This window comes from Sinohyriopsis cumingii, chromosome 15 (genome assembly GCF_028554795.1).
Source record: "Sinohyriopsis cumingii isolate HCF-2022 chromosome 15, ASM2855479v2, whole genome shotgun sequence".
NCBI lineage: Eukaryota > Metazoa > Mollusca > Bivalvia > Unionida > Unionidae > Sinohyriopsis > Sinohyriopsis cumingii.
The window spans coordinates 67,401,986-67,428,312 of record NC_142975.1 but is presented as its reverse complement, the minus strand read 5'-3'; the positions used below and the strand labels follow the sequence as shown (position 1 = coordinate 67,428,312).

The 26,327-nt window shown below is 36.3% G+C and overlaps 1 protein-coding gene across 2 annotated transcripts in view; it reads left to right on the top strand.

The window, feature by feature from the left end:
* The window catches only part of LOC149781990 (uncharacterized), a 76,514-nt gene extending 52,001 nt beyond the window's left edge, over nucleotides 1–24,513 (top strand). The window contains exons 3-7 of one of the 2 annotated variants that reach the window (XM_089933395.1): nucleotides 13,586–13,624; nucleotides 16,712–16,753; nucleotides 17,128–17,274; nucleotides 21,108–21,222; nucleotides 24,192–24,513. In XM_089933395.1, coding sequence (XP_089789521.1) covers nucleotides 13,586–13,624; nucleotides 16,712–16,753; nucleotides 17,128–17,274; nucleotides 21,108–21,222; nucleotides 24,192–24,291 — 443 coding nt within the window. In that variant the 3' untranslated portion in view covers nucleotides 24,292–24,513. Of the gene's footprint in view, nucleotides 1–13,585; nucleotides 13,625–16,711; nucleotides 16,757–17,127; nucleotides 17,275–21,107; nucleotides 21,223–24,191 lie in introns of both variants that reach the window. The other variant, XM_089933394.1, reaches the window with a different exon arrangement.
* Nucleotides 24,514–26,327: the final 1,814 nt, after the last annotated feature.

Genomic DNA, 26,327 nt, shown 5'->3' with positions numbered 1-26,327 from the left:
ACGGGGTGGATGTCCGTCTGAGACTGAATCGTAGCAGTGCCGCTTTCCATTTGATGGCTGATAGTGACGGTTACAAAACCAAAATCCTAGAAGCCAGACTCTACGTACGCCGTGTGGAAGTGTTACCTAAAGTGGGAAACGACATCAGTCAGACGTTGAGCAGAACGACCGCCAAGTATCCCATACGACGCGTGGAAGTGAAAACCTTCACCATTCCCAAGGGACAGCGATCCATGATCGAAGATCATCTGTTCCAAGGACAGTTACCCAAACGTTTGATCGTTGGTATCGTCGAGAATACAGCCTTCAACGGAGCTGCCGAAAAAAATCCTTTCTACTTTCAACACTTTGGCGTGTCCAAAATCGAAGTCAGTCGCGATGGCAAGACCTTGTGTACCCGACCTTTCGAACCTGACTTTACCAAGAAGAATTACTTGAGATCGTACTTGTCCCTGTACGAAGCCACCGGACAGTTAGGAACCAATACCAGTCACGGTATTACGTACGAGGATTATGCAGGAGGCTACGCTTTGTGGGCTTTCGATTTCACTCCAGACCAAGGCAGCGACGAGGGACATTTCCACCCTATAAAATCCGGCCAGATTCGTGTGGAAATTCAGTTTAAAGACCGAGACCCTGATGAAACGGTGAACGTCATCCTGTATGCAGAATTCGATAATACCATAGAAATCAACAGTTTGAGAGAAGTCATCCTAGATTACTAGAAACCATGGAAGACTGTTATCCCTCTTTACCTAGTGGAGAAACTTTTAGTGTTGCATTGTTGTTAAAAAATGTTAGAGTTGTTGTTTAGTGTTAAGTGGTTTTTGAATAAAAAATGTTGTGTTTTGAAAAAATTGTTTGATGTTATTTTGTTGGATTATTGTTAAAAATGTTAGAGTTGTTGTTTAGTGTTAAGTGGTTTTTGAATAAAAAAATGTTGTGTTTTGAAACAAATGCCTTTGTCTTTTGTTTAGCTATAAGAATGTTGGATTGATGCTCTTTCATTTCTTACTATCCCTCTCATGACACTCACTAAACGTTGCGACTCAAAAACCGTGTGGGGGATGTTTTCCTTCACGTCCGCGCTTTGACTTTAAGAACCGGGTTGTTTCCAGTCTAACCATCCATTGTCGACTCATCCTCCTAAGAAGATGTGCTCCAAACTAGCTAAACTCAACGAAGCCTACGTGAATTTGCATAGGGTCAGACACAGTCTGATACCGAAGCCAGAAGAAATAGAGAATGTGAGAATGTTAAAAATCACTGAAGACCTGATAGAAGAGCTCTTCAGAGAAGAAATGAACAGGGAAAAAGAAGAATGGACAGAGAAGTACAGACTTCAGAGACAGCAGCAACAGCAGCAACAACAACAACAACAACAGCAGCAGCAACCTGAAGCTGACAGAGGCTTTGTCGATTGTCGTATCGACACCAAAGAGTTCTTCTTCTCTTTCCGAAGAAGCAGACCTATCGCCAGAAAGTCTATCCTCAGAGGACATCGCATTCTTAGAAACTAAAAAATGCCATAGCAAACAAAAAAACAGCCCTTTTCAGGGCTACCCCCAATACTCTAGAAAAGAAATAACGATCGATTTGCCAATGTGTGTAGGTAGAGTAGTGTGAAAATAAACACTAACTCTTTTTAAAAAAATGTGAGGGTATGTGTTTGTGAGTTTGTGTGTTTGTAAGTGATCAAGTACATTGGTGTGGATAGTAGATTAAAATGATGTCTTTATTTGGTGTTTGAGGTGTAGATTTGAGGTTAGATTGGATTGCTTTGCGTATGTGGATAGTCTATTGAAGTGATTTATAAAAAATTTTAAAATAGTGATGGGTAGCATAAAAAAGTGAGTGAGTGTTTCTTTTAGGTCCGCGCGTTGTTGTTTTTGGTCATGATGTAGGTAACATCAATTTTATGTTTTTTAAGGGGATGTTTTCCTTCACGTCCGCGCTTTCACTATAAATTGAAACTCGCTGGGAAGTCTAGCTACCCTTGTTGATTGATCAACACCAAAAATGAACACGAGACTGTCTAAACTGTTGGAACTTCATGTGCATCTGGAATATGCCAGGCGCCTGTTGAATGAACTGGCCGCGGAAGCCATTGTGGAGGAGGGAAGGATAAGAGAGGAGGAGGAAAGAAGAAAAAAAGAAGAGGAGGAGAGAAGATATAAAGAAGAAGAAGAAGAGGAAAGAAGATACAAAGAGGAGGAGAGAAGAAACAAAGAAGAGGAGGAGGAGAAGGAAAAGAAGAGAAGAAGAATAAATTTCAGAATCCCAGAGAGCGAAAATTGGGATTCTGAAGCGACATATCCTGCTTCTGCTCTCTCCCCCAAAAAAGTAAAAAGTAACTGGGGGATAAGATGTGTATGTGGCGCCAGGCCTGGAAGGTGCCACCATTAACCAGGTGTCCATGAAGTTCCAAAAGAAAAAAACAGCCCTTTTCAGGGCTACCCAATACTCTAGAAAAGAAATAACCATCAATTTGCCAATGTGTAGGTAGAGTAGTGTGAATATAAACACTAACTCTTTTTTAAGATAGTGTGAGGGTATGTGTTTGTGTGTTTGTGTTTGTACCCACTCACGTACGATTGTGTGAATAGTAGATTATGGATTTGTTTATTGTTCTTAGCGTATGTGAAGAGTATAGTTTGGGTTTTGTAAGCGCTCACGTAAGATTGTGTGGATAGTAGATTATGGATTTTGTTTATTGTTTCTTAGCGTATGTGTTTGTGTGTTTGTGTTTGTGTGTTTGTGTTTGTACCCGCTCACGTACGATTGTGTGGATAGTAGATTATGGATTTGTTTATTGTTTCTTAGCGTATGTGGAGAGTATAGTTTGGGTTTTATTATATGAAATGAAAAAGTAGGGGATGTTTTCCTTCACGTCCGCGCGTTGTTTGGTCATGATCTAGGTAAGATCAATTTTACGTTTTAGGGGGATGTTTTCCTTCACGTACGCGCCTTAAGTATAAGAACCCACAGTATTCGTCGTTCAAACCATTCTGCAAAGAATAAAAAAAGAAGATGGCTTCTAACCAAATGGACAAAATACAAACATTACAAGACGTTTTAGACAACTTAGGAATGATGGAGCAGATGTTGATAAGACTGGTTGAAGACCATTATTCCTATAGTCCCCATCGTGTAAAGATGGAAATTAATAACTTAAAAAAGGTAAAGGACAAGATTAGTGGTGTCATGAAAGAGATAAAGGAGGAGAACGAGGATGAAGAGGAAAGAATAAGAATAAGCAAATGGAACGAAAAGATTGAAAAAGAAGAAGAAAATGAGAAGAGGAAGAAAGAAGAGGAGGAAGAGAAGAAGAAAGAAGAGCAGGAGAAAAAAAAGAAAGAAAAGAAGAGAAAGAGTGTTGGAGATAAAATAAGAACTTGGTGGAGAAAAAGAAGAAACTAGAAGCAGAAGAAAACCCAAAGGCCCTTTTCAGGGCCAGCCATATTTCTCGAAAAGAGATAGCCTTTCCATTGCCTACCCCTTTTTTAAAAAAAAAATTTAAAAAAAAAATCCCATATTCAATTCCCCTTTGTCCCTAAACAATCCCCAAACTCTATTTCCCCATGTTAAATTCCCCTTGTACGTATATCGGCCCACAATTTTTTTCCCATGTTAATTCCCCTTGTACGTATATTAACCCACGATTTTTCGCCATGTTAAATCCCCTTGTACGTATATTGACCCACGATTTTTCGCCATGTTAAATTTCCATTGTACGTATAGTGGCCCAGGGGTCTCCGTAATGCTAATTTCCATTGTACGTATAGTGGCCCACCTTACTACTAATATGTTCCGGATGATGTAGGTGTGTTCAGGACGATGTACGCGTTTTCATGATGATTTAGGATTGTTCTGTTATGATATAATCACAAAATGTTCTATGTAGCATTGAGTAACAAGTCATTTATCCAGACTCAATTCTATGATATTTGATCGGTTCAATTATATGACATTCGATCCGGATTCAATTCAATGATATTTGATCCAGACTCAATTCTATGATATTCGATCCTGACTCAATTCTATGATATTTGATCCAGACTCAATTCTATGATAATCGATCCGGACTCAAATTCTATTTATTCAATCCGGACCTAGTCCTATCATATTCGATCCAGACTCATTTCTATCTACAATATTCGATCCTGACTCAATTCTGTATATTCGATACAGACTCAATTCTATGATATTCGATCCTGACTCAGTTCTGTTTATTCAATCAGGACCCAATCCTATCATATTAGATCGAGACTCATTTCTACGATATTCGATCCTGACTCAATTCTGTATATCCAATACAGACTCAATTCTTTGATATTCGATCCTGACTCAATTATGTTTATTCACTCCTAACCCAGTACTATCATATTCGATTCTGACTCAGTTCTATGATATTGGATCAAAAAATAATGTTTTCAGTGTTTTTATGGATAAAAGCAATCGAACAATCAAAAAAAAAAAATATTGCTGGAGAAAAATAGAGGGGTTTGGGTAGGATGGCGGAGTTATGGTATTAAATAAAGTCATAACATGTCGGGGAAAAAATTATTGATTTTAACGAAAATAATATTATAATTAGTACACCTGAAAATCTGTGATTTTGGTGATGCCTTAATTGTATGTACTCTGTAATCTGAAGGAGGCAAGTCAAATAGTGTTTGGAGAGACTGCAACACAATTTGTACTGCGAGTTAAAGATCAGTCTCTGAATTTACGACGTCTCTAGACACAACTTGACAAAATTAGACGTGTACTTTGGTTGCGGATAACCTCCATTTGTCACACAAGTTTTTTGAAAATGTCTACTTAACTCATTCAGCATTTATTCAAAAAAAGGCTATTCAATACCATGAGAATGTTAAAGCTAAAGCTTGGAACTCGTTCATGTTTTCTGTAAAAAAAACAACGAAGTCTCCCTATATTTATCCATCTTATATTTATCCATTATTATAAGTTCTAACTAGGGACAATATAGACTCTTCTCTGTCATCATGTTATGCGCCATTAGACCAACGTCCATGGCGTCCATTCTGCTAAGGATTTGAACTGAATAACGTACTCTTGCAAAACATTCAAACACATACATTTTACTCTTTCTTTTCTCAAAGCCAAAATGAAAACCGTAATCACCGACAAAACACGTATAACTTTTGAGTAGAACAGTATTCAGATGTAAAATAATTTTGCAACGAACTTTCCGAACCAACAACCAATAAGTATTTTGTCCTCTGCCTCTTTAGCAAATGTAATCCACACTGTCTTGGATCCCCATATCGCTTCATTCTTTCAGTTTGATTAAATGTAATGAGAAGAAACAAAAAGGTAATAAGTTGTTTGTTTCTTTCCTCGACAAAGCCATCGTTTTCTACGAAAAAAATGTCAGGCATCCAGACTAATTTGTCCTCCTTCATTGGAAAACATCGATCAATTACTCAATAAACTGACTGAAGCAAACTGGGAGAGATATGTTGAATGCAGCCATTATTTTTCGTAAAAGCTGATCTATACAGCCAAGTCTTTGAAGTGCTACAGGGTGCGGTTTTTTCCCTCTAACAACACTGGAGTCTCGACTTGTGTTTTTATAATAATTCTCCTTCATGGACGACTTCTTCAATTTACACCAGTTTGAGTTAGGTAACTGTTCCGTCTGGCAAGTAATCAGACTTCAGACTGGTTTGGGGCTGTTGTGCTCTAATAGAACATCGTGGCGATACATATCGACGGGGATTCCATATATTTTGACAGTATACTAAACAGAGGAAAGCGGTTATCCCTGGATTCCATCAATGCAATAATGTAGGATCCAGAGATAAACGGTTTATATATATATATATATATATATATATATATATATATATATATATATATATATATATATATATATATATATATATATATATATATATATATATATATATATATATGTGTGTGTGTGTGTGTGTGTGTGTGTGTGTGTGTGTGTGTGTGCGATCCAGGGATAAGCGTTTTCATCTTTGTCTGGTCTATGATCTATTTTTCATGTATATACTTGGTAGTTCCAAACAAATATCCAAGTGGGGTTGTGCGTGTGGCTGAGTATTAACTTCTGCTTACCTTGCTTTCTCCTGCACCTCAAACACTTATCATCAGATTTAGAGATGAAAGCTTGCTCGTTTGTAGAGGTATCTACAAGTTATTAAGTAAAATTTTAGCAGAAACAATTAAAAAAGGAATGAATACAATCATAAACATAAATCAAACATGTGGGGCCAAGGGGAGGGACATTCAGAATAACATTTTAAGTATTAAAGCAATTATAGATTATATACAGGAATGTGGGCTAAAAGGTGCTGAGGTACTTTTTGACCAGGAAAAAGCATTTGACAGATTAGAACACAACTATATGCAAAAAGTCTTAGAAAAATTTGGATTTGGAAATAACTTTCAAAAGTGGACTAAAATCCTGTACAACAAAATAGCCTCAAGAGTACCGGTCAATGTAGCGAACACGGGAAAATTCGACATACAAAGATCAGTGAGGCAAGGATGCCCACTATCTATGCTATTATATGTAATAGCAATTGAGAAAAGAAGAAAGACTAAAGTTAATAGGGGAAATATGCAAAAACGACAATTACAAAAGAGAAAACATTTTATTTTTAGGTGGGAAATTTGACAAAAATACACTTTATAAAATTACAGATTACATTGTTGGAACAATGAGGGCCTGTGGGCAAATAATAGTGATAGGTAGATAACTATGTAATAACTTGTCAAGAAATTGGTATTTGGGGGAGAGGAAGGAACATAAAGGGGAGGGGAATGGGAGGGAGAGCTTTGGTTGACTATCCATTAGGGGTGTAATACTGTTAGTGCGCAGGCCAGAGCCTCCAACTCTTTCCCCGACCCTGACATGAGCCCCACCAAACAACAGGACCCAATTTCAAGTCTTAAAAATTTAATTTTTTTTGTTGTTTTGTACTAAAACTTGTATACATAATTTGAAAATCTACTAAATCTAAAAATACGAAACTACAGGGAATCCACAAGGAATCTATATGGGGAATTTACAATGCGATGGCATCATGGGGCTACGTCACATGGCGCTACGCGAAGTGGACAGGCCTATGAAAGAGCCTTGGAAAAACACCCCATATAGAACATAAACAGACAAAACAAAAACACAAATACAAACAGAGAATACTACATAGTAAATATCCCACTGACCCCGTCTTTATCTCAAACCATGCAACTCCCTTACTGTATGGTTGACAAATCTACAATCTTGTAGTTATACAAACAAATTTGGATTTTTTTAAAGAAATAATTTAATAAAATAATAAAAAGAGGCCTAACTCGATTCAGGAGAAATACAATGAGAATAAAGAAGTGTGGATCTTGAATCGAGCACAGCCTGTCTATTTCTAATTCTAGTACTTTTTGCGAGGAACGACACAGATTAACACTCGAATAAAACAATAGAATTTTTTTTTCATAACCTAATATATTGCACCGTTCCGATCGCCAAAATTCTAAATTGAAAATAAATTAACGGAAAATAACATAAAATATATTAAAATGGATTCTAAATCCAAAAGAATTGAAATAAGACAACTGGGAAAAAACTTGATGTATACTTGCTGTCTCAAACACACAGAAAATATACCATACACACAATATAGCACTAATACACATAGCAAGCACTGAGACTTAGGCAACCTCTAGCAAAGGTCACACAATTTTCAAGGGAAGGGACTTCGAGCAAGGTGAATAAAACCAGGCTCGGACGAACGACCCTATAAATAACACTAGGGAAAAATAAATACCCCATCAAAAATTTAAATTTAAATTTTTGATACAAAATTCTGTTTAAATAGAAAATACAACATATCTGAGGGGGAAACACACAAACATAAAATACTTTTTAAATAGTTTTTTTTTGGAAATGGGAGGGGGCATTTGTCTGGTGCCAAAAAAAAAAGTTTGTAGAGGTATCAATACATCCTTCTTAAACTAAAATATACTACATATAGGCATTTCGTTAATTAAACTTTTCGTTTGTAGTTAAATGTATAGACTGTACCCGTCGTGTGCATACCTATCATTTTCAATGGCCGTTCAAAATACCTGATTTCTCCTGGGTTAGATTCATCGTCTTGGAATTAACATGGATCTGCGAGACAGAAAAGGCGAAAATTGTTATGTTATGAACGGAATAAACTCAATGTCCAAATTATAAGCACGGTGTTATGGTAACGTTAATAGCCTTCAAACCAGAGTTAGGACAATTACTGAGATAATAGAAGATGTCAGAGATTCTGCCAAACACTTGGTTTGTATCTACGGAATGGATGAAATATGTCTAGATTAGTGTCATGGATATTTCAAATAAAACAGGCGGTGATATAAGTTTGAAATTAACTGATACTGAAGAAGGTGACAGCGTTAAGTTAGCGTTTCTTTGAAAACGAAGAAAAAAACCTAATATAATATTTGTGGCTTTAATTTTTTTAATGTCAATAATGGAAAAGATGTAAAACATGTAATCATTCTTGTTGCTGCAGTTTTTCTTTCTTTTCATTCAAAACTTTAAGGAACCCTTGACTTGTGCACAGTTGTATTTCATTCTTTAACAAATCGCAAGACATTAAATAAGGCACGTCAAGTCTGTTGAAACAGAAATGTTACAGTCAGCGACCGGAAAAAGACGGTCCTTACAAAAGATCACAGCCACTTCATGAAAGCTTTCAGAGAGAAAGGCAACACGCACACACACACGCGCGCGCGCGCGCACACACACACACACACACACACCATACATAATCATATACACCTTGATTTCTTTCGTAGGAATCCGGAATGACTGTGTAGATAGATGATAATTAATTACTAGGTCGCCATGCGAGTGTGTCAGCTACGCCTGATTTCATATAACACCGACTCAGTAACATTATGGTTTGGTGTTGTGTGCTTATTCGTGATTGAATATGGACTGGTGCGTGCTGACAAGTTGATGGGTGCCGTTTACCCGCGGACATGGGTTTGAATCTCAGTAAAGTACAAATGAAAAATTTTAGAATCTATACGATAATATTATTTGTACGAAATCAGGAAATCTAGTTTTAATACATATTTTAGAAAATCTTGGCTAATCTTGAAGTTCCAAAATGACAATTCGAATATGTGAATAATTCGTGTAAGAATAAAAATAGTCAGTATTACTTTACATCGAGGATGTTTTAAGATGGAATATTTATTTGGACCCTACAACCTGTTGATAAACGAAAGAACATGCATATGCATGCTTCTAGATTAATGCTATGATACAACACATGCTCAACTAAAATATTTGAAAAATGACGTTATATTCTGTGTGTATTGAGAGAAAACAAGGCATCTGTTTAAGTTGTTCCAATATTTGCTGATGAAACTGATATATGTAATCTCTCCGAGTCAGGTGTCCTAAAGGATACACGGTGAAACCAAACTGAACATCTTGACAAAGGTATAGAATTTTGTCAATCCTCGGAAGCCGATCTGATTAAAATCGAGATCTCTGACAAAAGCGGAGATCTGACAGGCATATATCAATGTTAATGTTCATGTTCTGTGACGATTGGCATTCACTGTCCACTTGACGATTGGCATTCACTGTCCACTTGACGATTGGCATTCACTGTCCACTTATTTTTAGCACTCTCTCAGATAAGCCGTTGCATTCTTGCTATACAGAGTTGTCGCTAGTAGCTACACGTTCTGAATGAAATATTTCACTTCAGCAATATTAAAACCGTAACGGATTGGTAAATTAAATTCAGAATGCTTCGTACTGGCATCTGTCAATGTACTAACGGATAAATACCGCATAAACTTGCTCATAAGTCGAGTCCAACAGCAAACTGCAAAGACCCAGACCTGCCGTAGCATAAAGCGCTTGCATATCTGGGTACATGCAGCTTGTTAGCAGTAATCAGTAGGAGTTAAGGAGGAAAGAAATCTTAAATTGATCCAGACAATTATACAGCTATTTCCACGACAATTATACAGCTATTTCCACGTTGCCTGCGTTACGCAAACATTTGAAATGGGTTTATTCCAAACAGTAAACAAATGGTGAAGTAATACTGTATGACTTGACGCGATTCCATCAAAGCAAATCAAAGAAAGATTTTACTGAAAGTATTGTCTCAATGAAGGAATAAATTAAAATCAAAACTTTTTTCCAACACAACGAGCATTCGTCAAGAATGTTTTTTTTATGAACATTTTTATAACAATTTTATATCAAGGATCTTTTATTGAAATTACATTAGTCAAAATTAGGGTTGCTTGTTGGGTCCACTTATTCTAGAAATTGACTGCTAGCCGATGATATAACTCTGCTCGCAAACTCACCCCTCCATTTGCGAAAGATGCTTCATATGTGTAATAGATTAACAAGGAACTTCACCTTCAACATTAGTAAAATCTGAGTATTAGTTGTCAATGAAAATAGAGAACAAAACATGTGAGAAGTTTAACTGGAAATTTCATATTTTATTTATTTTTTATTTATTTTATTTTACCGCTCCGGTGGCCCTGTGGTTAGAGCGTCCGCCTCGGAAGCGAGAGGTTGTGGGTTCGATCCCCGGCTGAGTCATACCAAAGACTTACAAAAATTCTACTAACAACTGCCTCGCTAGGCACTCAGCATTAAGAGGTTAGTGTTAGGACTGGTCGGCCTGGTGTCAGGATAATGTGACTGGGTGGGACATCAAGCTACATGTCTGCAGGATGATGCCCCAGTGCTAGACATCACTATAAACTGCCACACTGAGTATTAGTAAACTGCCACACTGCAGAATTCGTAGCGATATGACTGAAAAATTGTTAAAGCTACGTTAAAAATCCTAATCACACACACACACACAAACACACACACACACACACTTCATATTTTAAATGGAACCGCGTACTTTGGATTTTCTTTATGTTCCAATACAATCTGTGTATGTAAAGCAAGGGCCGCCCGTCCATGTTAGCTAACTAGGTGGTTGCCTAGGGCGCCAAATTTAAGGATAAATTATCGGGGTGGTGGTCTCGCAGATTGCATTGTTCGCCTAGTGCGGCAGTTACTGGCAGCTATTCTAGGGCCGACCCTGGTCAAAAGTAGTCAAATATTGTGCTAAATGTAGAAAACCATATTATTGTCCTGTAGGAGTTGGCAAAGATCCAGTTCTTGTACCTACGTCAGCTTGTACAAAACAAATTGTGACACCATCAATCCTTTATGGTTGTGAAGTTTGGTCAAACATCAGTCTCAAAGATTCAAGACAGCTCGATGTATTTAGCATCACTGTACCAAAATTCGGCAAGGCTTTCATCAGACCACACGGACAGGAAACATCGAATGTTTGCTGAGAATAAAGAGAATTGCATCAGAAATTAGCAAAAAGGAAACCGAACTGTCTTGGTAAATGACGCCATCTTCCAGAAAATGCTACATATACAGGTGTTTTAACTGAGATTTCGTCTATCCATTTCTTCAAAAGACGTTACGTTCTGGAAGCTTTTACTCCCCATATATGTAGCATTTTGCACAAATATAATATTTATGTATTTACTGAAACTGTGTAGAAACCAAATATTTCCAGGAAAAATACAATGGAAGCACATTATAAAACATGCTACTTGTGAGTGTGAGAACTACTGTTTTACAAACCTATTGTGACATCTGATGCAAAAGATTCAATGAAATATTGATGCTTCTATATAAAAAAAACACAATAATTTTGTTTACATTCCACGCAAAGGTTATGAAAACGGTTTCAAATAATATCATTCAAATTTGTAAATACTGCACTTATTCTTAAACAGAGGTCATGTCCTAAGCATTTATTTGCCGTCAAAAAAGCGCTCTTGTATGGAATCCTGTTACGGCTAATCGCTACATTGCATCATCGTGTACTCCTCTACGTTGCGATGGAGCGATGAGGCGATGCGATGGTGAAATCACGCGATGCGACGGAGCATTGAAATGGTACGTTGAAGCGATGGTAATTTCATCGCTCCATCTCCCGGTCAAATACTATAAGATGGAGCGATTGCCCCTAACAGGATTCCATACTGTGCGATAAGGGAAACATTTTTTGACACATTCTATAATTACGTATAACTTTGACGTTCTTCTTGTTGTGTTCCTTTACAATAAAGCAGATGAGGAATTTATTCAGCATCTGCTGGATAAGGAATTTCGCAAATGTGTCGGTTTAGACGAGCCCTAAATGCTAAGGACTTTAATAATGTCTGTTTCAGTGTTCTCTTTATCTGTAATACATGAATTTTATTTTCATTAGTAATATTACTTTTCAAAGTATCTAAATTTGGAAGACACATGATACTTCAAGTCTTGGGACCCGTGCAGCAGTGCCGTACTTTCAATAAGCATTTTGTTCTGATATGATGTACGGAACTGACCTAATACACCCAGTCCATCACAAGCAGAAAAAAAACAGAACTGAGTTTGATTGACAGAAAAACCAATCTCATGAATTCCAGACCAATTGGAAAAGCTTTTCTAATGCGCATTTATTCACAATATGACTCAAAATGTCAATTTTAAGTAGACTTAAAAGGGGATCGTTTTAAACTAATGTCGAGATCCGAAAAGTTCAAAGGTCGCTGGGCGGTGCTATGTGCACATTATTATTGGTACTCTGTATTGATGAATCTACGGTTGCGTATTTATTTTGGAATACAGCATAAATTCAATTACTTTTTTTCTTGTAGTGTATTCTTTTAATAAACCTTAATGAGTATATAATAAAAAGTTACTTCATTTGTATGGGAAAATATGAGCTCCTTTTCTTTTCAGGCTAATACTGCACTCCCAAGGTCGTGCATTATTACTCAGAAAAACTCGTTCATATTTTTTCATACAAATGCAGTAACCTATAAGTATTCTCGTAAAACTGGATGCACTTTGCATTATCAACTGAAAAAAATATGGAACTGAAAATATCCCTCCCCCCTCGAAAAAAGTCCACATTTGCTCGGTTGCTTGACCCTTAAAATTGGTCTCATTTTATTCCTCTTTCAATTTCCCCCTCTCTTACGTTGCAAAATGTTGTGGATAATAGAATACTGGTATTACTTGACAAATATGTGCAGCAATAGCATATATTGAAATTACACATTTTCGAATTCCATTTATTTTTTCATTTACTTCCTTTTTATTTCGTTCATTCTTTTTATGTGTTTTTAGTTATTTTGTTATTTTGTTATTTTTAATTAATTAATTAACCAATTAATTAATTAATTAATTAATTAATTAATTAATTAATTAATTAATTGTCTGTTAACATGTTGTAGAGAATGTTTTGATCCCAGGAGTGAAATCTTCCTTTAGTAAATGGTTGCAATCGACGTCTGTTTATAAGCTATTTCTATTATTACCACAATTGCTGCTTTTTATTTCGTTTATTTATTTTGTATTTTTGTGAAAAGTCGCGCAACATGCATTAATTATTAATAACATGTACTTCATGCATGAATAATGAATTTCAGTTATGAAGAAAATAAATGATACACGGATTCCTTCTCTTTTTAGTTATAGATTGGATAAAAGAACCCCAAAGATCAAAATCAGGTAGGTACAATGGTTGCTTGATTGACTGACTGGGTAAGCGATGGATTATATGATTGATGGACGGATGAATGGATTTATGTCCCTGATGTCGAAGAGTATAATGGACCAACAAACAACTGGGCAAACGTATTCTGTCAATAAAGCTGCACATTAAATTGACTTATCACTATAGTAGAGACAGCCACGCCCTCTTATTAGCAAAACACATCATATACAATCAAAGTACTTTATGTTAACATTTAACCCGTGTGAATTAGTATTTATTTATGTGTGTGTGTATACGGAAAATTCATGTTAAATGATTGAAATATATTTAAGTTATGCGTAGCTGAGTTTGTATACGACATATTGTGGCTGTTGGTTAGTTCATGTAGATTAGGACTGGATGTATGACATACTTCCATTGCGCCTGTAAATCACACGTAATTCACACCTTTTCCAGCAATATTATTGGTTGGGCAGTCCATATGTATCGGCACGTGTCAGTGTTTGACTGAGATGCGGTGACAAGTTAATTGTTTGTAGCTATACGCATCTGCAAGTAGCTTTTATTGTTAACATATCCCACTTTCATATTTATGATTAAAGGGACTAGCTTGTAATTTATCTCCGACTCCGCTCGAAAGAAACACGACCACACTAACATTTGTAGAGTTCGACATAAGGCGGGCTAAACAGACGATTACATTTTTTGTATCATTAAGCATTAAAACTTTGTTGAAGCACACTTTACAAGTGCATAATCAACACGAAGACCATAGATTTATATATGATATATGGAAATATAAGTCATTTGCTATCTGGTTCTTTATGTCAAAATTCAATAAAACAAATAAACATTCCTTTCAAATATATCTTGAATATATATATATATATATATATATATATATATATATATATATATATATATATATATATATATATATATATATATATATATATATATATATATATATATATATATATATATAATTTGTATTTTGTGTTTGCTTTTTTCCATGATTTTATATTATGTCCAGTGTATAATTAATTGGTATTTTGTATTTGACCTTTGTCCTTAACAGAGGATCGAAGCTGGGCCTACCTGATTAGTGTTTTTTTTATTAAAATAAACAATATATTACGTAGCTATGATTTGTAGATTCTATATTAATATTATTATTAGGAGGAGGTAAAGATATTTACATGGATTTGAATTCAGGATATTGGTGTTCTCCTGGGGAAAAACATGGTCAACATGCCCTTCCCCAGATAGCTTGCTAAAATTTAAGTAAACATACCTGACCTTGTTTACGACTTTAATGGAAATTTCCATTAAGATGACAGAGCATTTTAAGAAAATGATTATTGTATAAATGGTTAGGAGGAAGTGAAGTTGAGAGGATTTAATTTATTTATTTAAATTATTCACTAAAATTACAAAGTGCCCATTGATTTAGAACTAAACCAGTACTTAATATTATTGTGAACTCATTCAAGGACAGTCTTATCGGTGGTCACAATCTCTAACAATAAAGCTAGAAAAGTTAGCTGACCAATCTGATTTGCTCTTTAGTTACCTTTTTCTCATCGGATAACATCAGTGTTTTTTATAAATAGTATTTATCAATGAGCTACAATGATAAGTAAGCAAGCAGAAACAACTTTAGATTGGTTAACATAAGGAATGATGCAGAATAAAATATTGGACACATTAAAACAGCAATCTTTAAGAAGTTTTCCTAATCAGGCGAAGGGGTAGGAATTATTTATTATTTTCTTTACGAGACCATGAATGACCAAAAAAAAAAAAAATCAAAATTGGAGTATACATTTTACACAGAAGAACAAATGAATTATTTGGCAATTTCTTCCTTTCATAATTCGGAGCCTGCGCAATGAAACTTTAGTTTAAATATAAAAGTTTACAAATGTGGTCCCATCTTCTGTTAAAGCCTGAATACTTAATTTGAACTTGTACTCATATTGACCGCTCCGGTGGCCCAAGTGGCCAGAGCGTCCGCCTCGGATGCGGGAGGTCGCGGATTCGAACCTCGGCCTAGTCATAATAAAGACTTATAAAAAATGGTACATACAGTTGCCTCGATAGTTGCTTAACATTAAGAGGTTAGTGTTAGGACTGGTCGGCCAGGTGTCAGGATAATGTGACTGGGTGGGACATGATGCATGATGCCCCAGTGGCAGACATCACTATAAACTGCTACACTGCAGCCATCGTAGCGATAGGATTGGAAAATTGTTAAAACTACGTTAAAAATCAAAATCACACACATGCACACACACACACACACACACACGTAATCAGACTAACAAAGAAAAAAAATCATCTATAACTTTGCTATGAATACAGTTAATATTAAAAAGATGTCGCAATTATTGTTTAATATGTTCTTCCACATGACTAGCTGATTGTAACAATATTTAGAAACTCATTATATGTTTTTTATGTTATAGTAAAACTTCCCATAACCATCCCCTCTTCAGCCCACATTATCTGGCCCTAATAAAACTATTTTAATGCTAATTAAACCTCTATGTACTGGCAACATCCATAAACCGGCCACATATTTTGGTCTTGATGGTATCAGGTTTGGGGAATATTCGCTGTATTTTGTAATTTTTAGTTATAGTTTAATTTTTATGCTCAGACAAGTTTTGTGACTCCTTACCACTTGGTCTAGTTGTTTTACTACTTGTACGCATGAACTTGTAAACAGATTAATGAGCTTTATGACTCCATGACCCTTGATGCAGTTGTTATTACAGTTTTAGACATGAATTTGTAATCAGGTTCGCAAGTTTTGTGACTCCATCACCCTTGATCTGGTAATTTGTTTTTGTGCGTTTCATTTGATACATGTACATGCAGTGAAAATCAGTTGAAGCTGCCAATAACTTAAGTTATTTAAGATAAAAAAGAAATGAAAGCTCCTTTTTATTCAACCTCTTCCTCCAAATATTATTTTTCTTCAGCATTTTGGAATATACTAAAATTCTAAGCCAGACACTGCACTCGATAATCCCATTTGCGTTAAATTAATTAACATGTGCTGATGCCATTAAATCGTTCAAATCTTACTTTCACAGGTGTTTCGTGGCTGATTTCTGGACCGAGAAGAACGACAGATGATAGTGCGGTGATCTCAAATTATGTGCTAAATGGAATTCACAGTTTATAAATAATGCCAATTAAATTTAAATGTCTTTGTAACTGCTTGATATTTCCAATTTAATGCTCAAAGATAATCTCTATCCAAATAGATTCATAGGTAGGTAAGCAGACAGCTTGATGAATCGAAACATTTATAGTTTCATGCATATAAAAAATTCTGCAAATTTTTATATAACAGTATGGCAGTCGAATTCCTTTCAAATTCAACGCAAACTTCATGTTGTCTTAACACACGTTTCAGTTACTTTTCCTTTAAAGTATTTGTTATTTAGCCTCTGTACACAATGTATTTTACACCTCTCTGCATATGTACCAATTATATATTTTCTAGTGGAGTCTTGCAGCACATCCCCTGTAGAAGAAGATGAAGACCCTTTACTTTGCCCTCATGGTTACGTATGTCACATAGAAAACCCGGGGAATCCGAAGAAAGGGATTCCGAATCGAGGTTACTGTGTGAAGGAAACAAGCGACATAAGTAAGTTCATACTGACTGAAATAGTGTAAGTGTATTTTTTAGATAAACTTTACGCGCAAAAACAGCTTTTTAAGAAGACAGAAAAAAACAGAAGAGTAAACTCCGGTTGTTGGGGATATTTTCAATCGGACCTTGCTTGAAAATTGTATACATTAGATTAAAGTCCATTTCACTAAAAATATCAAAGAAAATGTATGTATTTTTCCAACTAATAAAAGTCTTTGTTTCATACTTTAATTATTTATTTCTTTCATACACTCCGTATTTCCCCCCAGGCAAAGTGAAATCGAATACTTGTTGGAAATTCGACGGTACGTTTTTATTGGTTAATTGGAACGTTATTTGAACCACAAGAATTTTGTCATTACGGAAGTGATTGGTAGTGGAGAGAAAGTTGTGTGTGGAAAGCTAGACGTGAAGGGGTGGGGTGGAGGGAGTGGGGGGTTGTTACGGAACTTATCTGGACCATAACTGCAGGGATTGGTAGCAGAGTCGGAAAGGTGTGGGGGGGGGGGCGCTATATGTGTTACGGAAGGCCATAGCAGGAGGGTTTTATGTATTTCGGAATTATGAAACACAAGTCTCCCTAACCTCGACTCCACTACCAATCCCACCCGTTACGACACGAATCCATGTACTTTATAGATTAAAGCAGCATTCAGACTTGCTTGTGATTAGATTGCTCGTATTTAATTCAGAACCATGCGACAGTTTTACCAATCACTGCCATCTCACTTTTGCCAGCATGGGTTCGAGTATCGAGCTCGGCCAATGTTGGTATGCGAGAAAGCTGCCAACAACTTCCCACGGGTCGATGGTTCTTATCGGTGGATTTCCTGGGTTTGTCCTCCACCAGTTGTACAGGCCGCCATGTAAAGCGTATCATGCGCTGAAAATGGTGTTAAACCCAAAACAGTATCAACAACAACAAGAACATAAATCGTTGTATAGATACACTTCGGCAGCGAAAGCACGTGCTCTACCCCTTACTTTTCTACCCATTATATATGGGTTGGCTGTGTGCAGTTGCGTGTGCCTTAATGTCTTCTTCACTGTCTTGTAAACATTATTATACGAGTGTATGACTAACTATATCCTGGAGAACACCTCACCCTATTTAAATGCTAAATTGTTCGGAATCCCCGAATTCTCTCTTGACTCTCCTGTGCCCTTTACAAATATGATTACACCCCTACTTATGATGGGAACCACAAAATGCCAGTATCTAAATTTTCGATCTTTTGCGATCTTTAGCTTTATGTACAATTCCTCGACCAACTCCTTTCGTCTGACTTTAGAGTTGGATATCTGGGTTGTATTTAATCGTTTATTTATAAATAACACAAACACCGAATTGCGAACAGCGCAGATTGAGATCTCGGTATATACTTTTTTAAACATTTAGGTGCATGTGACACTCTGAGCAAAACAATATCTCTCAATCTAGCGCATCCGATTTGATCCAAATTGCATTCTTCACAAGAAAAACAAAGAAGTGACATGTGCTGACGAAACTTCAGTCCTTCATGGCGACAAATGGCAACACTTTCTTTAGCGTTTTGGACCAACCATACATGTTATTTGTATGTCCATTGCACGGATCGACCTGTAACAAATCGCGTTCTTCTCTATAGCCACTCACACCAGAACGTCCTTTGCGCTATTGTTTCCTCTCTTTCGTAAATGTTTTTAAAGAAATGAAATATTTGTTATTATATGTTTGTTACATAACACTTGCATAAAAAAATCAGATATTTTATTTTTAATATTTTAAATTGGACGATTTATTAGCGGATCATGTACAGTATACGCATCCGCTGACTCCAGTGCGATAATAAAATAATGTGAAAAGTGACATCTTGGCTGACATAGACAAGCGAAGCACTAATGAACACGTTGTTTTGTTATTATTATTATTATTATTATTATTATTGTTGTTGTTGTTGTTGTTGTTGTTGTTTTTGTTGTTAATGTTTTAATTTGTATGGGCTTATTCCTCTGCAAGTACGATCCTATGGCATCTGATTTTAAGTCATAACAACTTGGTAACAGTTCAAAGGTGTAACGTCGCCCTCTTAGTAAGAGGGGTAGTTAATTGGATTTGGCTGGCGTTATCTAGGGAATGACCTTTCTCGATTTTATAGCCCGGTGGGAGTGGAAACATAGAATATCAACAGAGAAATGATCAAGACTATTGGAAAGAAATAATGCATTACGAGCCACCTTAGACAAGAAAAATAACAGAATTTAATCAATGATAATTACGTTATGTCAACAGAATTTAATAACAGTGTTTAATTTGAATTTATTTTATCATAATAACGAGTGGTGAAAAGAGCGCAATGTCTACGACTGATTGCATCACCTTCCTTCCTTGACCATGTCTTCCTATTTCATCAAGTCTTCCTATTCCGAACGCTTTGTCCCTTCCTGGAATGCCTAGTCCTTTATTCTGAACTCGTCACTTCTTTTTTTACTTTCTTCTTCGGACTGTCCCGTCTCTTCCCGGAAAGCTCTTCTCTTAAATGATAAAATTAACCCTAAATCTTTTTCTATGGATACATACAATCCCTCAGTTACGCTATTCAGAAGCGTACTAGCTATCCACACTGCATAAAGTCTGATCTAATCCGATAGAACATAACATTCGCTTCACAGCGACAGGCCCTAAATTAACACGTAAGCGGTATAACTAAGATTACAGTATTTCTTTATCTAGGCTACCACATGCTCGATTACTATTGCATAAAATTCAAACAATTCTAGCTCACAGCAAACCCTAACTTACAAGATTAATTAAACATTACAAAATCAGATCTAATATGCGATTATCGTTAAGTCACGATTAAAAAAAATCAGTATCGTCCTAACAGACAAAGGAAATTATTTCATATAACCCTATGAAATCCTACACATATGAAAACTTAGATAGCATGCAATCTTCAATTTTATCAATGAGCTAGTAACTGTAAAATTAAAGACATAAATTGCATAACAACTCTAGCATTAACAGATTTCCATGAAATTGAATAAACGATACATAATATGGATCCTAGTAATATCAAACACATTTGCACAAAATTAACAATCACAAATAGAAATTACGTGAAAAATTAAATTTGCGTACTTAATGCTGTTCTCTTTCAGAGCTTGTGGGTCCTATCACTGAACCCTGTCTTCTCTTACAAGACAGCCACCTGGTCCACTTCTCTTACTTAACGAATATAGCACTATTCTTTTTAGGCTTCCCCAGCGTCAAACTACTCCTCTCTCAGGAAATTTAAGACTAAAGAATTTCGACCCAGGTCGTCACTTTAACTTCACATTACTTTCAAAGTATACGCCTTAATTTACTCTGCCCAATCGTACGCAGCGGTTCCTGCATTTTCCCAAGATAATCATTTATTTCGTCAGATTTTAGATAGCCTAGAATCTGTGAACTAAGGTGCATATAAATTTCCCTTTAAAATGATAATTTGACAAGGGTTCCTATCAAGCGATTATAGTTGGTAATTCAAATGTTTACTTTCTCAGTAAGGCGTTGCAATGCCCTGGTCATATCTCACTGAAACATAAATGCTAGCCTTTCAAGTTTTAACACTGACTGGAGGGGGGGGGGAGAAAAGAAAGGTCGAAGTGACCATTTACACAGACTTTCTGGCTTAAATGTGATAGTGGTTTAATGCTCAATACATTCAACTTTAAGGTTCAATACAATTCAAAATTCGAAACTTTACAAAAGGTCTTGAGTAATACTCTGTTGAGGGAATTTTGGGCTTGTACACGGCCTTGGCTTAATTCTAATATCTCGTTATTTTCATACTTATTGCCAGTCGTGCCCGAGAAAGAAGAGGAGACGTTGTCAGGTCTGAGAGGACAAACTGCATGTTTAATCGATAATTACTACCTTTTGGATGGGGCGGTTATGGTCTTCACAGATAAAAACTGGTAAGACACACACATACACACACATGCACGCGCGCGCGCGCACACACACACACACACACACAGAGGGAGACCAGGAGACCACAAATACTTAGCAAAAGTAAAAAATATTAACGAAAGAAGCAAATATTAATTTCACTGGGCGCTGATTGAAATTCTCAACATTCATGAGCGATATAAGTTTACTGTCGAAACTTGTTCGAAGATTTAACGCTTTTTTATGCAGTCAAATAATGCATGGTGATTAATGTTAATTTTACTGAATTCCACAAATGATGAGAAAGCTTAAAATCGTAAATTGCGCCACAAATCAGCAATCTCGATACAATACAAGGATTTGCCGTAAAATCCACATTTCTGGTTAGCTTGCACTCGTCACGTCCATTCCTGCTTCTACCTCCTTTATGCACACTTCTGTATTCCATGAAGTTACATTATTTTCCCAGTTACAAGACGACATATTCTATTCTATTATCCCGCTCATAATACAACACCTTCCCACGTCAACCCATAACCTCTATACAGTGGCAGCGCGAGTGTTCAAGGCACCAAGGAACACTTTTCTGAAGTGGCGCTTATACTTTGCTGCAGAGAACGGTTTTATCTCATTTGCCTACCCCACTCATCATTCTCTCATAAATAAAAGCTCTTAGAAGAATAGCTCCCGTTAAACTAAACTGAACGTAAAAAAAATATCAGCTACAAACAACGAAGCTCCCACAGTGACCTCTTCGTCTGGCACCTCGCATCGTCGCTGGCCTATTTAGATAGGGTTATCACATCGGAAACTTGGCTAGCGAAGCTGTTTCCCTCTGGCCAATTAATCCTATGTAGATAGTGTTGCCAGATCGGAAACTTGGCTAGCGAAGATGTGTACCTCTGAGCAATTATCCCCTCTCAACCCCTCTCGCACGCTCCTGCCTGTCCACCCATCCACTACAACATACATGGAGCACTCTTATTTATTAGGGACCTTGAGCAAACTGATTTTCAATGTTATTAAACACATGTATCGTCTCAAGAACTCGCGGTACTAATTCAGTTCCCTTAGTAAACCTATGCAAACACCATGATATTAAAAATTCAAGAACTTAAAATTTTTGAGTGCTCATGATCAAACCTATATTTATCAGTATAGATGAAACCTGGATGTCAGCTTCTGTGTAGAGGAAAGAAAATGAGCCGCGGCATTTTCTGGACTTGCATGTGTTTGAAACATATGCTTTCAATCCCGTACCAAACGGTCAGGTACTAAATTTAGTAATGAGTGTTCCAAACTCAACACTGTTAATGGACTGAAATTCCATCAATAAAACAATGCCTCTATTTTATTTCACTTACAACTAGGATAAGCTCTCAAAAGATTCTTTGTCCTAAAACATAACTTACATTATTAACCAATCCTGGTCAGCTAAACCCATATATATTATCTTCACCCATTTCCAGGCTGGTTCCCATTTTTCCATATCATTAGTACCGTGTGTCCTCAAGTGTCCGCCCTCACCCATCCTGTACGCTATGATTTTGCACACACTTTTATAACGAGCGCAAAGCGAGATATTATGATAAATCACCAGTATCAAGTATATCCATGTGAATGCTTTGATAAATTTTCGTCAACCAGAAGCTTGTCGTAAAACTTTAATAGCTCTGAGCCTTAGAAAATAGCCAAAGATCTCTGGGGCGAATACAGGCTTTTGTCTTTCTAAGGGGTTCGATTTTAACAATAGAGTTGTTCGTTTTGTTTGAAATGGCCACTTTTCCCTGTTTTTATTTTCAGTGGAAAATGTACCAATCTGATTAGAAATTGGGTTTCAACTGACATCCATACCGTCCCTATATACATCGAAGACCACAAATGAAATGACTGATTGCATATGTTCTCTTTAGTTGTCAGTAATGTATAATTTAAGTTAAAATTACTTTAAAAAAATCAAAAATAAATTATTTTGTTTGCTAATAACGAAAAAAGACACTAATTGAAAAATCAAGAGATATATAGTACACTGTAGTAGATTTTCTTGTGCACATGCAAAACACGTGTACGTACCGCAATGCAATACATCTGAAAGAAGTCACGAGATGTCCTTAGTATACACGTGACGCTATTTATGCTGCGTATGCGTTTTTGTTATAAAACTTCATTCATATTCAACCCCATTTTGAATCCTAAATGTGCACTCAGTAAAGGACAAACTTTTGTCATCCTCTCCTAAACATCACATCACTCTCGTCCTAACTTTACGTAACCCGAGCAGCCTTTCATCACATAAGAACTACACGTAATTTCGTATTTTATTCTGCACATCTCTTTCTTCCCGTCCTGTCACATTCTTGTTACATGATACGAATATCAGCCAAATCTCCATCATTACAGTGTGTGTGTGTGTGTGTGTGTGTGTGTGTGTGTGTGTGTAGCCACCTTTACCAGTCCTTCTAAGGTATGGAATATATTTGTTTGTTTGTACGATGTGGCAGTATGATAGAGTGTTTATTAAAAAATCTGGATAGAGTGTTTATTAAAAAAAATCTGCTCTTATATATATATCCCTTGCAGATTTAAAAGACTTTTCATGCAGCAAACCCCAATCCCCACCCACCCCACCCAACCCCACAAAATACTCCATATAATATGACCGAATTTGACAGAAATGATCCTGACAAAGGCAATTGGTCAAATCCTGTTGATATACCATGAAGTATGGATAAGAATACATAGAAACCTTGAAACAATTGTTAACGTAACATATACCATCGACGGCGTTTGAAGAATTGTTTTTGTTACAGAAGGCCAGATGTATTGTCCAGCTTCTCTTGCATTCAGCTATTAGGCAGACGTGAGCAAGACAGGCTTACTCAGGCCCACTTGTCTATCTCTTGTTCTCGTCATTCTACAATTGTAACTGTTGCATTTTTACGCGTGCTGACATGTGACAAGAACGATATACTCAGTTGTATAAATTCTTTTTCAGCCGTTGCAGAAAGGGTGTATTGTCCTGTATTGGGAGGAAACACGTGCCAAGGGAGAATGGAAGCATAAATAAGTTACGCAAAAGCGACAGTCGAAGTTAAATATCCATTCTGTATATTTATTTGATAGATTTTCACCTTCCTGTGTTTAATATTTCACATTGAAATCGGGCAATATCCAACCAACGTTGCAGGAAACGGTCCATTTCATACTTCTTCAGTTTCTTCAATTTACGTCAGCGTTAAAATCATTTGTTTGTTGTAAAATATTTGATACATCTCTAATGATATACAAAAACGTATGCATTAAAATGTTAAGTGTTCTGATTTATTAACGTTTAAATCACATACCTTGTTACATCCATGCATTTTCGGAAATTCTCTCTCTCTCTCTCACGCACGCGCTGACACACACACACACACACGCACTCGCTGACACACACAGACATACATACACACAGACACACACACAGACGCAGACACACACACACACACACACACACACACACACACACACACACACACACACACAGAGCAACAGCATGCAGTTAGTGAACCTGTAACATTCTCGGTATCCTCAGTCTCCATAGCTAGGTGCATTAGTCAATGCTTAATATTCTAAAATTAAAAACAAACCAGCCTCGACTGTTTCTAAACCAAGTGATTCCACACTCATAGATATATGGTGTAATTATGGCTGCAATCCTTCAAAGACTTTGCGGTATCTGATGCATGATAGTAAATATATTTACCAGCAGCTACACCAAACGTTGCACTGTATGAGCCATCGATAATTGAGGAAAGAAGGAAATGCTGCTTGCGGATGTCAGTAAATGCAACGCTACATGAGGATGAACCGTAATAGCAACATCTTGCCAACATCTTATAACCCCTTATTTTAATCTAAGCAATCGGAGTTATCCTTGAAACAACACGTATGCCTTAAATTGATGCCTATTCAACCTTCGTTACACCATATTTTGACCATATGTCTTCAAACGAGCACAGCAAAAATTATTGACTATAATTAATTATAATTAAAAGTAGAGCATAGATTCCACAATGCTATTTACTTATGTAATTTTAAAGTATTTAGAAAAACGAAATCTTGAATAAGCAAAATGTACTTTTTCTTCATTTTCCAAACCTTCAGAAAGATTGAATAAGTCCAAAACATTCACATTCTTTAAGTACTGAACCCATAAACGTGTAAATTTATAGCTGATGTTGAATTGCTTACCTGACTACTATGACTACTATGATTTGATTACCTGACCACTATCATTTGATTACCTGACTACTATGACCAATATGATTTGATTACCTAACTATTATGACTACTATGATTTGATTACCTGACCACTATCATTTGATTACCTGACTACTATGGCTACTATGATTTGCTTACCTGACTACTATGACTACTATGATTTGATTACCTGACCACTGATTTCATTACCTAACCACTATGATCTGATTACTGACCACTATGATTTGATTACCTGACCACTATCATTTGATTACCTGACTACTATGACTACTATGATTTGATTACATGACCGCTATAATTTGATTACCTTCCAACTGATTTGATTACCTGTCCACTATGATTTGATTACCTGACTACTATGGCTACTATCATTTGATTGCCTAACTACTATGGCTACTATCATTTAATTACCTGACCACTATGATTTGATTACCTGACCACTATCATTTGATTACCTTACAACTGTTTTGATTACCTGTCCACTATGATTTGACTACCTGACTACTGATTTGATTTGATTACCTGACCACTATGATTTGATTACCTGACTACTATGACTACTATGATTTGATTACCTGACCACTGATTATATTGCCTAATGACTATGATCTGATTACTGACCACTATGATTTGATTACCTGACCACTATCATTTGATTACCTGACTACTATGGCTACTATAATTTGACTACCTGACCACTATCATTTGATTACCTGACCACTATCATTTGATTACCTTACAAATGATTTGATTACCTGTCCACTATGATTTGATTGCCTGATTACTGATTTGATTCGATTACCTGACCACTATGATTTGATTACCTGGCCACTTATTTGATTACCTGACTACTATGATCTGATTACTT